Raw genomic sequence first — 16,035 nt, 5'->3', positions numbered from 1 at the left:
TGCTGATACTATGAAACAAGGTCAGCTACTGAGAATATTTATGCAGACTGCATTATCACTACCACTTTTTTGCTACTTTACTACTCTGCAGGCCTGAAAGTTTGTTTTGAACCTCCCTTTCATAGATAGGGTGTGTTTTATATAGTATTATTTACACATGCAAACACATTGTGTCAAAATACAGCTTCCTTTTGGACTCTACTTTTATTGTCAGTCCCTCTGCAAGTAATCAAATATTAGCTGAATTTCATGTTGCTATTTTTAGGCCAGCGCTGTAGTGGCTGCTGCATCTAGAGGACAACAGGGCAATACATAACGAAGTAATTTTCATGATGTTGAGACGAAGTTGAAAAAGTTTGCTTTTGTTCATCCAAGAGTAGCGAAACATCTGGGCATCAAATGTTTTCCTCTTTAGCCAAAGCTTTTGATACTGTTGCTTCGAACCAATTTTTGTATAATAAGGCGTGTCTCACGAGGAGCTAAGAAGTGGCTGTTCAACAGTTTGGAGACCTTTGCTGCCTTTTTGAGACAGATCCGTTTGTTTTCTTTCCAACCAACAAACAATAAGATTCCACCTTAAAATTTGGACGGGGAATAAACTATTTGTTAAATGCAGGCATTTGGTTACAGATTTCTTTGAGGCATGTGAAATCATTTGACACAAAGAAACACACTTTCTTGCTGTGATTTAAATGAGAAGATCAATAGCACGCTTGCATGTGTTTGGTAAATATAAGGCTACAGCCAGTTGGCTTAGCTTAGCATAAAGATGGGAAACAAGATTTGATGATGTTTGTTTAAACAATGCAAAAACCAATGTGTGAAAGTTGATGTTTCGGGTTTCCAGGGGGTCATATGCCAGATTATCTGTGGCTGTTCACCTTTAGAGGTGCTGGTACGCTGATTTTTTTTAATCCCTCAGGCAAAGCCAGGTTCACTGAGTCCGCGTTTCTCATCTTTATGCTCAGCTAAACATATGTTTACATATGAGTCTAACCAATTGTTACTCTAACTCCATGCAATTATAAATAAGCATTTTTGCCCAAATGCTAAAGTATTTAAAGTATTTACATACCCTGTTTAAAATCTTCGATGTAAGCTGGAGTAACCAGCTGTTGGCTGTAACCATGTATTTAGCCAATAGAGATGCAAGTGGTATCAACCTGTCAATCAATGTTTTTAATTGTCATATATTTACTAAGAACTAAGTATAACTGTATAAACTATGAAATATTACAGTTTCCAGTTTGATCGGAAATATAGCCAGTAAAATTAGGAGGAATCAAACGTTTTTATATTGTTGGCTGATTATTCCACATCCCCTTCATCAGTCCTGGAGGCCTTTGTTTGACCTGTTTCCCAGGCCTCATCTCTCACCTTGGCAATGATTGGCATGGCCACAGGTTTCCTGCCCAAACACGAAAGCCCATCTTCAAAGTAATAGCTTACAGCTGCTGCCTGGATAATCCTCATCCCCTCTGTCTTTGAAGGGATGCGGTGACATAATAGCCGAGGCTATTCATCCTTAAATTGTTATGGTATTTCTGTGTTGTTCAATAGCAAAAGGGGAGTAGGTGAGACTGCTGCACGTGTTGCTAAATGTAGCATGATTATCAAGTGCCATAAGCAGCTCCATACTCTCCTCCCTCCCCCTCTCTTCTCTCTCATTCTTCTGGGTTTCTTTTATCCCGCCCAGTCCTCCTGATGCTTATCACTGCGGCAGAAGCATTAAATGTAATGTCTGTAGCAGGGAAATCATTGGCAACATGTGGTGAGAGCTTAAGATGTTGTCACACTTTAAGTTGCCTATAATCTGTTCAAAGGGAGAATGCATAGTTCTCCAAAGTGCCTGGAAAAGGGGGGAAGAAGAAGAGCAGCAGAGAGGCCAAAGTCTCTCAGCTGCACTTGGCGGAGCTAAAGTGTTCATCAGACAAAATAACTGTCTGTCCCTGTTGGATTTTGTCTTCTTCATAATGCTTTTTTTGTTCTTGTCTGCTTTTTTCTTTTCTTTTTTCTTTTTTCTTTTTTTCGCATTTGCTATGAACACAACTTGTAGAATTACAGGCCTCAGCAGTGTGATAATGTGTAACAGGGAGGGAGAGGCAATCATACATAACACAAGAAAGAACAGACAAGGGATTACAGGTATGTGGACACAGGATTAAAAAAAGAGGGACGGAATGATTCCTTTGGGACAGAGGCATGTGCTGAGACAGGCTCTTTTCTCATTTATGAGTCCAGTTCTGGGGAGGCCTAGGTAAATATTGACAGTTCTCTCTGCATGAGATGCGGCCATTGATCCACACAGGAGGGCCTCATCACTTGGGCTGTGCGCTCAGGTGTGGGAGGAGGGAAAGCGGGAGCTGGGACATGGGTTGTCATGCTGGTTGTTGTCTTTGTGGTGCCTTTTATAAACTGACTGGTCTAAAGGTGCTGATCAGGCTGCATCTGTGACATTCGGAGTCATGTTACCAAGCATCTGAACGTCCAAAAAGTGGATTTTAAGTTGACACCAATCTTTGTGTGATGGGTCACTGAGATCACGTAGAGGCAGTAGTAAATGATCACCTAAATCACTTTAAGTCTGATTCTAGTCACCACTATAGCACTTTGATATTCTTAATATCCCAGTAGATGTTTACAGAAACATATAAGGTCTCCATTTCTGCTAATTTTATCAGCAGCCCCTGTTGATATGTTTTTCAATATAGAAAATCATCATTTACATCTCTCCTTCTGTCTCCTGTGGGCAAGCTAGTCCTCAAACCACTAATCAGGTAATGTTGGGGAGGTTGAATGGCGTGCCTCCCCCTGGTCAACCTTCACTGCTCACACAGTGGTGTTGTTTTAAAGAGCATTCTTTAGCAGCTGAACTTGGAAAGGTATTAAAGTGGGATTAGGCTCCTCCACAATCCACTGCTTGTGTCATTCAGGGAGTTTGTGTTCTCCTCTCCCCACTGCCACCTCCCCACTCCTCCTCTGTTTGATTGTGGCTAGCCGCAGGAGTGGGACTGACTGTGCCTTTCAAAGAAGAGGGGTAGGGTTAAATCCCTAGTCCAGTGCTCCCTGCTAATTCTCCTTGTTCCTTAGAGAAGGATTTACTTCTGCTGCCAGCTTCTCAAAGGCCTTCTCTGCCCATCCGAAAAGTCGCCGTTGCCTTCCTGTGGAGGTGTGGTTGCCATAGAAGGGGCGTCATGCATGGCTATTCCATCTGAACCCTGCTGAGAATGGGGACCGGGGACTGAAAACAGGCAGAAAGTCCGGATTAGACCCGAGGACAAAGCAGGACAGGAAGATTCCAGAAGGGACGAATAGGAATTACAGCAGCAAAAATAATGCAAAGTGACAGAGAGGGGAAATAGAAAAATAATGGCTTACAAGATTAGACTGGGCAAGGAGAAAGAAGAAAGGAAAGAGGGTTGAATGAGTATGTTTTCATCTAGATGAGAAGATTTGAGAGAGCGGTCGTAGGTGAATGCAGAGTGCTGGATGTATCGAAACCATCTAACAAGTCATTTCCTCAACTTTTTATTCTCTTTCTCAGCTTAAGCTGGCAATCATTAGCTAAACATTAGCGTTAGAGCTGGGAACTTGTCTTGACAGATTCATCACCTCTTTTCCCTGATCCCAGCATGTAACACACTAATCCTCTAAAAACTAGAAACAAGTCCCTGAATATTCGGTTTATCTTTGCAGACATGACTCAATGTGAGATTTGCTCTTTTTTTCTGATTTTTTTTTTTTAATTTTAACTGTTGCTCTAACCCTTAATTTTCAAGAGAAAAAACATGCAGGTTTGTTTAGAAGACAGATCAAGGGTGGCAGGTCACTTAAACAAGAACCCTGCTTGTTTGAGAAACATGCCAAAATTTCTTTTTCAAGGGATTATCCGTGTGGTTTTTCCATAGTTGAATAATAATCTTCTTAGCTTATTGTAATAATTGAAAGATTAAAGGATTTTATGAACCCTGAGAGTGCCAGTACTGATATCTCTGTTGTTTTGCTGCTGCATGATGGTTAAAAAGGAAACTAAGATGCAGATCTAGATCCAAATTGTGAGTTACATTGAAATGAATAGATTATTGTGAAAATCTAGCAAAATAACCAACTAACTGATCTGAAATAATTCAAATGACATAATATTTAGCTTTGCTGATGCTGCACTGGTCAGTATCACAGAAATTATTTTACAAAGCTGCATAAAGAACAAAAACCCCGCGATCTTGTTTCCAACATGCATACAGCTGTTCATACACATGCACTTACACGTGTGAACAAACACATACACACACACTCACCCACACACATATCAGTACTCAATCAGCACCTATAACAAAATTAGCATAACAATACCATCCTTTGGTTTCCCTCCTCTCATATTTACACATTATATTCATCACTATCACTCATCCCTGTCCCAATCCAGCAAATGATGTCAATTGCTCCTCTCCCTGCCTTGCACAATGAAATACATGTTAACCACAAATAGATAGGCGGCTGCCAGCTGTCTTCCAGACCAGGGCAAACAAAGAGGCCACTAATAAATCCAGCTTTACGGCTGGACACGATCAACCACACTCCCTGCCTTCTTGCTCCATTTAATGTGGCTTCTTCTGAACAACAGAGAACAAATTAAATGCCTCTCAGTCAGCAATAAAACAATGCAAACATCTTCCTGAAAGGATATAAAAGAAGATGGAGGTGTCATCTAGGACATAGTGATAGAGGCGGTGTTGGCCATAGAGGCATCATATTAGCCAGTAAGACGAGATATTATCACACTAGAGGGAAGCCCAGTAGTTGGCAATGAATCATGGTCTCTGATATGGTATCTGATGCATATAGATTATTGTGGATATGAAAGAAATGTGTCAATTGCCAGCAAAGTCTTGATTGGGATCATCAGGGTTTAGCCATCACCGTACTAACACATGATCCAGCCCCCTTTTGTAGATTTGTGAGGGGGTTTGGGTGCCCATGAGTGAGCTCACTTGGAATGATGCAGGGATAGGCCCACCCTAGAAATTTTTAACAGATGAGTTGCTGCCAAAGGAGTCACCTCCTTGGCTGCCCACAGGAGCAGCAAGCCAGTTTGACTCTTAGTCAAAAACCCTCGATATGCAGCTAAATTAAGGCAATAGGACAAAATAAAAGAAACCACTTACACTGAGACTATGTAGCTTTTACTTTACTGCTGCTCAACACTGACAATTACAATATAAGGGTAAAACATAGTTTAACGGTACCACAGAAAGAGAAGAGTTATCAAGTCAGTGAACACATTCAGTAACTCACAGTCAGTGATTTGCACATTAATATCAACCTAAATGTCACTAACATTAGCCAAGACCTGGTTCAACCAGACCAAAGAAGAGCCTGATCATACTGACTTACCCTTTTATGTACCACTAATACTTTTGATTAGTAAGAGTGCATGTTGTTTTAGCTTTTAAAGTTACATATTCTAATTTCACTGTAAAGCTATAATATGTAGCCCTGCTAAGAGCAGCAGCAGCCACTGTGTAACAAAAATACTAAAACATGCTGTAATGATAGCAGAAGAGGCATGTCTTAAGCATTATCTATATAAACCTTATCAAGCATTTGCTGCCATAAGCCACTGGTCATACCAGAAATTAAGGCTGTAGCTGCAAAAAACCCATGCGTGTACTAAACTTAGCAATGGTGCATTTTATTTCTTATGAATTAAAATTTCATACATGAAAGAATGAATTCTCTGTTTGTTCTCTATCTTCAGCCCACCTATAACCATCCCTTTTTCTTGTCCTGTAGGTTGTTTGCAACCAAGTGCAGTGGCTGCATGGAAAAAATCGCCCCCACAGAGTTTGTGATGCGTGCTCTGGAGTGTGTCTACCACCTGAACTGTTTCTGCTGCTGCGTGTGCGATCGCCAGCTGAGGAAGGGCGATGAGTTTGTCCTGAAAGAGGGTCAGCTGCTGTGCAAGATCGACTATGAGAGGGAGAAGGACTTACTCAGCTCGGTCAGCCCAGATGACTCAGACTCAGGTGAGCTCTCTGCACCCTCTCACACTAGGGTGAGAACAGCACTGTGGTGCTATCATCGTATGGCACTAGGGTGCTGTATTCTGTATGCTCTGTTTCATCACAGTGGTAGTAGCCAACACAGATGTCCTCCATAATGGATCTAAACTGAATCTTACTGGTTTACAAATATTAATTATTAATAGTATTGTTAATCCTAAAAGAAACAAACATTTTTAATTTGCCCCTAAACAACGTGTCAGATCATTTCCTGAGCAATATGAGATATTTCTATGATTTTTTTTAGGCAGCTCAGACAGTAAAAACTTCTAACATGGCTTCATCTGCAGTTTTTCAATGGCTGATTTTGTGGCGTTCTAATTCAAGCAGGGAGCATAGGTTTATGATACAGTAGGAAGTGGAAACAGGATGAAGTCAAGCCACCCTGTCTTAATGGCTCTCCATGCGTGGGCAGGATCCGGTGCTGGAAAGAATTAAATCACTGTATCATGAGTGACAGAGGGATTTGGGACCTTTCTGCAAAAAAAGGCTGTGCCTCCACTCTTATCAGCTCTAGTGTTCCTCGCCTATAGCCTCCACACACAATGAGGCAGCTAGCCAAGCCTCACTGTTCACTACCATCTGGCTCGGATTTAAACATGCACAAAAGCGGGGAATTTGTCAAATACATCTGTGCCTGTGTCAACTTTTGTCAACTTGTGGGAATATTTGCTCTGCGTCTTCACCGTTCACTGTCCCAGTGTATCGCACAGCCATGTCTTTTGTGCATGTCTCCAAATTTCAAGATGGAGAAAATGTTGACATGAACAGAGGTTAACCTCGGCATGTGGTAGATGAAATGTAGGTTTTCAGTGGAGAAATGGAGATACATATCAGAACCAGATGACAGGAGACACTGAGACATCGTGTGTGCCTCTCCTCACAGCCACCAGACCCCAAAATCATTTGGGTTCGTTAACAGCACTGCTGGTTCTGATTTGAAAACACTTGTTTTCGTGCTCACATTTTTTTATTCACTCATTTATTTTTCATGTTACGTTTAAATGGCTTTGTGGTCTTTGTGGCAAGTGATATTAAATGGCATGGGTCACTGTAGCATTTAGCCACTGCTTTTGATTAATTAACTGACAAATTTCATAACTCTAGATAATTTCATATTTATTCAGCCCATCTTCAACAAAAAGAATTTAAACTTTTAAAATGGAGCTGAAAGTAAATATTTTTTTATTTGCTATTAAAAATGGATAGACTTTGCCTGAAAGCCTACATGTTTCTTAGTGTTTTCAGTATCAAAAATATTCATGGTCATTGTAAAATAAATGTAGGGTCACTCATTAAGTAATGAATTGTTCTGGGAGAATACTGAGTATCTAGTTATTGTCTGTGATGGCAAAAAACAAAACAAAAAACAACTGTGATTTTTCTGTTAAAAATAAACATACAAACATATCAGAAATCTAATAAAACTAATCTAAGAAAATCTAATAAAAAGTTATTATTCAGTCTTAATGCCATGTTATAGGATCGAAGCATAAAAATTGTATAGATTTTACTACCCAAAACTGTAATATCCTGCTGCTACTAGTAAAATTCTCACAGTCCATATAGATTTAGGTTTTTTTAAGGTGAAAAAATTGCATTTCTTGCTGTGTCATGGGAGATACATGTCCCATATGTACTCATGTTGTCTTTTTCATCTTTCACTTGATGTGCAATTCTTATCAGTTACTGATTTACTGTAAATCAGACAAAGCTGAGGGCAATAAATTATTAGTGACACAGTGTCCAGTTCACTGACTAATGTACATAGTTCATTGTGCTCTCCAAGCAAGAGCCATAGACATCTGTAAGTCTAATAGTACATCTGGGCCTTTCCTTTTGTAATAAATTGATAACAAAGTATCAAAAACACATGTGTCTCCTTTGATTATGTCCTTGTGCTGTGTGAATCTTCAGAAATTGGTAAGAATGAAAATATATTTATCAGCAGATTGTCACTGACTGTAGTCAATTCACGCTCATGCTGATGATACAGAAAAATGATTATTTCTGCAGAGAAAAGTGATGATGAGGAGTTGGACATCAAACCAGAGAAAGGCATAGGAGGCCAGGGGAAGGGGGACGATGGGAAGGATCCCAGGAGGCCCAAAAGACCACGAACTATCCTGACCACTCAACAGAGACGGGCCTTCAAGGCCTCCTTTGAGGTGTCCTCAAAACCCTGCAGAAAGGTAAGACAAAAATTAAACAATCTGCTATGACAAGCTGAGGAAAATTTAGCAATACTTTTAATATTCTGGTCTGTGTTATATACTTTTAATATTCTGGTCTGTGTTATATAATGGACACATGGATATTCAAATGCCAACCACGAGCCCTACAGTAGTTTCACAAATAAAATTCTCAAATTAAAAAAATCTCTCCCACCTCTGAGCTAAGCTTTGAAGTGGCAAGCAGCATTCTGTTCTCTGTTAACTGAGGCAGACTGGTGTAACGCAGTCCGCCTGCACCAAATGTCATACTGAGATACAAGAACTGCCTCCATAGCTCAGTCCCTAAAACAGGCGCTGCACCCAGTCCAAGGCTTTGAAGAGGCAATAACCAAGAGGTCCAAAAAGACCGCTGCATTAGTTCAACGTTCACTGAAATCAAAGCAAATCAAGAGGCAGTGTGCTTATTGGGAAATGTGGCAGCCATGCTAAGAAGGCAGAGCACTTCAGGGTGTTGTGAAGTGTTTGACTTTCCTCTTTTGTCTGGATGTCTTCAGGTGAGAGAGACGCTGGCCGCAGAGACGGGACTCAGTGTTCGGGTGGTCCAGGTGTGGTTTCAGAACCAGAGAGCTAAGGTGAGAGCGGCTAACACAGGATGAATTAGATCTTATGTCCACATACAACAGCCCTGATCCATCTTAAGAGTCCAGCTAATAAATCACCATAACTATGCGTGTTAAACTTATCACTACATTCCTTTCACAAATGTTAAAAAAAAAACAACACAAGGAGTTGCAAATCTAGCTCACTCTTGCATTAAATGTCTACACCCTACTCTTTTCTGATTATTATCTTATGAAAACCTTTGATACTTGACAATGAAGTGCACTCAGATCGAGATTTTATGCAGTTCATTCGAGGGTGAACAGCGAGGAGCATCCTTTTTAAATTAAAGAGTGCATGTTAGTTTTGGGAGTTACTCACAACTTTCACTCCTTCATTTTAGATGAAGAAGTTGGCAAGAAGACAGCAGCAACAACAAGAACAACAGAATTCTCAGAGACTTGGCCAAGGTACGATACTGTCCATACCCGGCAGACACAATAGAGGCTTGCTGTCTTAAAGCTCAAAGCATATTTACTGCACTTCACACATTCTCATTTATGTTTTGAAAATTTTAAAACAGACCTCCACCAACAATGTGTTTTGGTCATTTTTGATGTGAAAACATATTCACAGACTGGATTTTCCAAAGGGGAAGAAGGATCAGATATGTTTTTACAAATTTTTTCCAAAGCGATGCTACTTTTTAAAAAAAAAAATCATGTCAGGAATGATTTGTTTTGAATGTTGACATCAAGCTGGTTAGAAGCTAAACAGTAGTATCGTGGAAATCTCTGAATCTGAAAATACACACTTCTTTTGTTTATTCAATAATTAGAGTGAAAACCATTACAGATATGTCACTGTGTAAACATGAACACTTCACATCAAAAGTAAGCTGGAAATACTGTTTGGAATCCAAACAAAATGAATGTCAGACGTCATTTTGCAAAGCCACTGCAAAGGAAAGCAGTGGGGGAAGGGTTCCAGTGATGAAGCCGCAAGAGTTTTGTGTCCCTCTAACCACTCAGTTTGCCAAGAGCACTGTTTGTGAAGGGAACCATGGGAGAAGCCACAGGAAAGACTACTGTTTCCATTAAATGACTTACAGGCATGCAAGGCAGGTATTTGGAGATTGTTAGAACTATCTCACAAGCACTAGATTATTTACCATGGGATTAGAAACGTTGTTTTGTGGATCTGAAACTTTGATTCTCGGGAGCTTGTAAAATTCCCAAGTATTAAAGGGCCTCAACAAGGAAACATGTTCCTACTGTTAATGCTGTCATCATCATGTTTTTCCCGTGTATAGTTTCACCTGTGTGCACACCCACTCTGTATGTCTGCCGTCACATTCTGCAGACTCATCCCGTTTTTCTACATTTTTTTTGTAATAGCTGTCCTTGTTTGCTCTTGCCGCTTTGCAGAGGTGATGTCCAATCGGATGGAGGGGATGATGAACTCCTTCACACCACTGGCTCCGCCGCAGCAGCAGCTGGTCGCCATGGATCAGAATGGTTACAGCACAGATCCGTTCCAACAGGGGCTTACCCCCCCACAGATGCCCGGAGACCACATGAACCCATATGGTGAGCATCCACCAACTCCCACCCCCAATATCGCTCAACCCCCACCCCCACCCCCAAAACACACATGCCTGTCCCTTGATCAACCTCATAGCTCCCCAGTGTGGGACATGTGTTCAGGCCACAGCCCCCCTAATTTAAGCCGCTCACAGAGAAGTACGAGCAGCTTCTCCTCCCACATGAGATAACACAAGCATTCTCATAAGCTATTGGGTTTTGAAGTTCAATTTCAAATCTGTTTTAATATGGTTTTATTCTCCGCCTCCACTTCTCAGACATGCCCTGTTACTGATGTTGTTTTCCAGTGGTGGTAAAAACATGTGGTCGATGAGGACAGTTTGACATAGTGCAGCACAATTCAAAGACTGATTGAGGGTTGTGGGAGCTAATGAATCAGAATGGGAAAAACAACAAGTCTCTGATTTCTGTGAGATACAGGAAAGAATTAAAATGCAAACACAGAGGGGGAAAATCAGTCAATCAAGTATTAGTCTACAGGATGTAACTGGAATAACACATTTCTGAGTGATGTCCTCAACAAGCCCCAGAGGGACCATTTCCTGAAGTTCATAACTTCCTTATAATTTGCCTCCATTTAGTTCTTCTCGGTAGTAAGAACCTAAATCCCCAGTCTCATCACTCTCCTTTGGTTTGGGGAAAAGAACAATATTGGCAAGGCATTAAAAGATATGTCTCAAAACACTGTCCCCATTTTGTGCAACACTATCATTAAGATCCAGAGTGTAATAAAGTTAACTATTCCCTCCAGAGAAATAACATGTTGAGGTTTTATGAAAGGCGTAAACAGTTGCTATTAACCAGATCTTTTAGGAGGATGCCCCTTGTTTACATGCTCCCTCATAGACCACAATTGTCCCAGTGAGGGCAGCAAAAAGTGAGCTTTGATGATATCTAACAAAACAGTTCTCACAATTGTGATGACACACAACAGCAATTTCTCAAAGTGACTATTAGTAATTATAATTTCCCAACGCTGCTATAAATATCAAATACAAGACTGCCTTGATTTCACAGTCAGAGTAGGGTGTTTTGAATGACGCCTCTGCCACTGAGTCCTGACAGCTATCTCTATATATCGTCTCTCCACAGGTAACGATTCTGCATTCCATGACATAGACAGTGACACGTCTTTAACCAGCCTCAGTGACTGCTTCATGGCATCATCGGAAGTCAACTCCATGCAGGCCCGCGTGGGGAACCCCATCGACCGCCTGTATTCCATGCAGAACTCTTATTTTGCATCATGAAAGAGAAGAGCGAAAATCATCAGCACAAAAAAAAAAAACAAAACAAAAAAAAAAACTGCCCATCTCAACCTGAAGCATGACGGCCAGGGGTTTCGACACTAACACGGACAAAACAGAAGAAACACCTCCTCGCAGTAGCTCCTGGTTATGTGCGGAAGCTTACTCAAAGATAGTAAAACCACTTGTTGTAGGACAGTGAAGATTCCTGGGGGAAAAGACTTAAATATTGTTAGAGAATATTCGGTAGGATTGTTTATCTGTCACAGGATATACTGTAGGCCTATTACTCTTTTCTTTGTTCAGCTAAAGAAAACAAGTAGATATTGAAGCCACTGATTACACACTCTCAAACCAAATAACACCAGTGAATTTATACAGTGCATGATCAATTGTAAACTAAAACTTTTTGTAAGCCCCCCCCCCCACCCTGGTTAAGATGTGGTGTTTGGACTGTTTCTTCTTTACACTACATGGGTTTCCATGTTCACCGTTAGCATTTTGATCACTTTCAATAGGTTTAGATATTGTGTTAATAGTAAATAGGTGCAGCATGTCTGCAAGAGTGACTGTACATTTGTGTATGTATGAGAGTTTGTGGTGAGAAAGAATTGTTTAGAGGAGAAAAAAGTGGAGAATTTTGTGGACAAGTAGGATCAGTGAAGTGTAAATACGTTCCCCAGGCAAATTGGATGTGCATGTTAAAATGGAAAGCATTCTATTTATTTAACTATAACAGGCTCTTGAAGGTACATATTAAAAGTGAAAAGCTTTATTTAAAAAGGAGAGCATTTTTGTTGAGCAGTTAGTGAGTTCATGAGTATCACAACTCATCTGTATGCCTTTTTAATATGAAGATTAACCCTTTTTTCTTCAGCCAAGCTGTAAATGAGCGATGTTGCTATTTATTTCGTACAGACCATAAACCTTTTGTTGTCATTGTCATATGTGCATTCTCAAAATGTTGCTAATTGACCAAAGTTGACTGGTTTGATGAATAAACAATGTCTTTCTCCTGATAACGTTCAATAAATGCCATTCATCGATCTCTCACAGGGTTCGTTCACGTTTCAAAAATCAGCTGCCTTTATAAAAGTACTCTCAGCTCAGAATGACTTTTCCTCAAACACCATTAAATTAAAGATGAAGTCATCACAGTCCCATCAGCCCTACGTTGGGTTTAATCATGCAGCCGTTAGCTATCATGTTAAACTAAGATGGAAGACGACACCTATTGGTAAACTGACACAAGAGTGAAAAACACTTATTTGTTTCTAAAACTATAAATATAAATCTATGTTGGGTGTCAATAAAGTGGTCCTAAGGATTTTAGCTTGTTACTTCTCTGTGTGACGCGCCACCTCCTGTCCAATCACATAGCGACTTCCCATGAGCCCGTTTCCTGGCAACGTGTCTCAGGCCGCGGTGCTAACGCGCCAGCAGCAGGCCCGAGGCCCCGGTCCGAAAGGACCTAACTAGCTAGTTATTATGGACTCTGTGGTGCAGGAGTCTTGGATAAAACAACTCCAGCAGGCGCCAGCGCCCCTGACACCGGGAGTACAACGGGAAAACACGCTGCTACCAGCTTGAGGCAAGTATGTTAACAGTGGTAGTTAGTGCTAGCTACTTTCAGAGCACATTAGCTGATAAGGCCATCTGGTTGAAATCAAAATGTGGGGTTTAGACAAATGACAATAATAAGTCGGGAGCATCTGAGTGGAAAATGCAGTCCTTTGCTGTATAACCAGGTGGACACAGGACAAAGGTGTGCCCAGCTGGTTGCCAAGATTGGGCATCATGTTTTATGTATTTGGGTTTTGTTGCTTCACATACAAAACTGCTTTGAGGAAGCACTAACTAGCTAATTAATTTGTCTATCTTAAACACTTACACTTTATATTGAGTAAAAATTTTCAGATGGGAGGAAAAGCATGCACTTATTATGCAGCATGGCATCATTACAACTGTATTGTATCATTTTTGCATCAAATCGGGTGTGTGTTTAACTGTATGGAGATTCGTGTGAGAGAAACACACACCCTCGTTACCAAGATTCAACACGTTTGCACTGTTGCTGTGGTTGTGTTAACTCTGTTGAAGTGCAGCCTCACAGTGCTATTAGCATGGCTGTTTATTCAACCTTTTATTTCCACAGTTGACCTAACAATTCCAGTGTATGAGTTGTCTCTAAGAGAATGAGGACACAGAGGCAGAAACATGTCCATGTAGTGAGGGTGAGGTCAAATAGAAGTTCAGGTGACATACCAATATAGCTGCACGACTAGAGAGCAAACCCCACCTATAACCTCAGGGCTAGTCGGGCGGTTGCTTGGAAGTACCATCTGTGTGCTCCTTCATCTCCCTGACAGCTCTTCAATGTGGCCAGGCAGGCTTCCGCCCAAAGTCTGTGTAGTCATGTGACCATGCAGATAGACATTCATGCTGTTCCACATTTCTATGACTCAATATATAATGTCATACTCATGAGAGGGTTTAATCGTGTTTATTCCTGAACTGCAGAAATTGTCAGATCGGTGAACATTTACAGCATGAGCCTATATATGTGTGTGTGTGTGTGTGTGTGTGTGTGTGTGTACATAAATAGAGACATATCAGCTCTTCAATCTGACAGCCAGGTGTTGGACTTGTTGGTAAGGTTATGCTGCCATTTATCTTCACTTGTCACACCAGTAGGCGAGTATCCCTGGAAGCACCATACAGTGACATCTTTATCGCAAACCTGGTTGGATGAGGTTTGTTTGAGTTGCAAATGTGTAAAAACTGGATCAAAACCAACTGACCCAAAAAGGAGTTTTTGACTTGTTTCTTTTCCTCATTACCTAAGGTGTTTTTAGTATGAGATAAGAAAACTAGGGAAAATTGAACACAAAAGGAAATACTGTGACTTGAAATGACTTATGAGGACAATGAACAGGCTTGCATCAGGTTTCTAGTATGTATGTGAACTAAAGTGTGAAAGACAGAGTAAACAGTCACGTCAAAGGCAGCCATTTACAGTAAACATGGATGGGGTTGCTACGCACACATTGTGTTTGCACAGGATAGATAGTACAATTAGTTTAAACCTCTCCCTTTTCAGTGCAGAGCTTTCAGAGAGGTGTTTAGATGTACAGGAGAACAGAAGGTTATGGTGCTAACATTGTGGAAATGTTAGACTAAATCCTAAAATGCATGCTTAAATATGATATTTTGCTAAAATATCTCTGTATATATTTATCCCCCCCCCCACCAAAAAAAAAAACTAATTATGCTTTCATAGAATTGTTAGGGTTATACATGGATTACAGATTTCACAATGTCATTTTCAGCATGTCATTTTACAGGGCTAGTGTTGTATGTGTTGGACTATATTTTTCGTTGGGAGCAGTTGCCATGCCAAGTCTGTAAACATTTTGTAAACAAAAAAGCTTACAACATGTCATTAATACACTTTATGGCTGCTGGCAGGCCTGCTGTATCCATGTGTTTCTAGTATTTATGCTAAACTAAAGTAAAAGCTGCTGGATTCAAATTTACAGAATAGATAGTGCTATCAATCTAACTCTCAGCAAGACAGCAAATAAGCAGGTTTTACAACATTTTGAATCTTTAATTTTACAATTTAGAGTGTATCTTCATTTGTTTAAAATATCCACACTTCTACTCTGCTCCACCCAAGACTCTGGGCGTACTGTATTAGTTGGAGTAGACAGAATAAAAGTAAAAATACATTTTGCTGCCCAGGATGTATTTTACTGGCAGTTTATACCTTCACACTCTAGGGCATCATGTCCTGATTTTTTTTCAGTTCAAGCCCCTAATTTGCCAAGCAGTAAAAGGCAATGAGTGAATGTAACCTATGTCATTGCTTGTTCGCTGGCACTTGGATGTGACTCGTTCAAAGAAGACTCTTAGAGGTTGAGGTTAACATGGCCTCGATATGAAAACAGTCATGCTGAAACCTGAGCTGCAGACAGACACACACACTCACAGTCATGGAGAGTTAAGAGGCAGCCTTCAGTGAACTGTTCACACATTTACTCTTCTGCCATTCTGGCACCTCATAGGAAATGAGTCTAGTGACAATATTTTCATTAGATAACCAAAATCCTGAATTTTTCCACCTCAGACACAATTGAAGGTTTGTGATTCATTTTCTTTTCTGACTGTTAGCTTCTCCCACCCAACCCATGAAAAATATAGTTATGGAGCTTGATTTGTTATTCAGGGTAATTTCAAGCAAGATTCTCGCCAGCTGCCCCATAAAAGCACAGCATGACCTGAGGTGGTAGCTGAACAGTATATGCAACAAAGCTGCATATCCTACCATCACTTCATAACACTAAAT

At 40.5% G+C, this 16,035-nt stretch overlaps 1 protein-coding gene across 2 annotated transcripts in view; it reads left to right on the top strand.

The window, feature by feature from the left end:
* Window positions 1-11,776, top strand: part of lmx1bb (LIM homeobox transcription factor 1, beta b) — a 43,660-nt gene extending 31,884 nt beyond the window's left edge. For both annotated transcript variants that reach the window (XM_026322321.1, XM_026322320.1), the window contains 6 exons: window positions 5,794-6,026; window positions 8,079-8,254; window positions 8,791-8,868; window positions 9,240-9,306; window positions 10,264-10,425; window positions 11,533-11,776. In XM_026322321.1, coding sequence (XP_026178106.1) covers window positions 5,794-6,026; window positions 8,079-8,254; window positions 8,791-8,868; window positions 9,240-9,306; window positions 10,264-10,425; window positions 11,533-11,690 — 874 coding nt within the window. In that variant the 3' untranslated portion in view covers window positions 11,691-11,776. The remainder of the gene's footprint in view (window positions 1-5,793; window positions 6,027-8,078; window positions 8,255-8,790; window positions 8,869-9,239; window positions 9,307-10,263; window positions 10,426-11,532) is intronic.
* Window positions 11,777-16,035: the final 4,259 nt, after the last annotated feature.

This window comes from Mastacembelus armatus, chromosome 9 (assembly GCF_900324485.2).
Source record: "Mastacembelus armatus chromosome 9, fMasArm1.2, whole genome shotgun sequence".
Taxonomy (NCBI): domain Eukaryota; kingdom Metazoa; phylum Chordata; class Actinopteri; order Synbranchiformes; family Mastacembelidae; genus Mastacembelus; species Mastacembelus armatus.
This window is presented reverse-complemented; position numbering and strand designations above follow the sequence as displayed.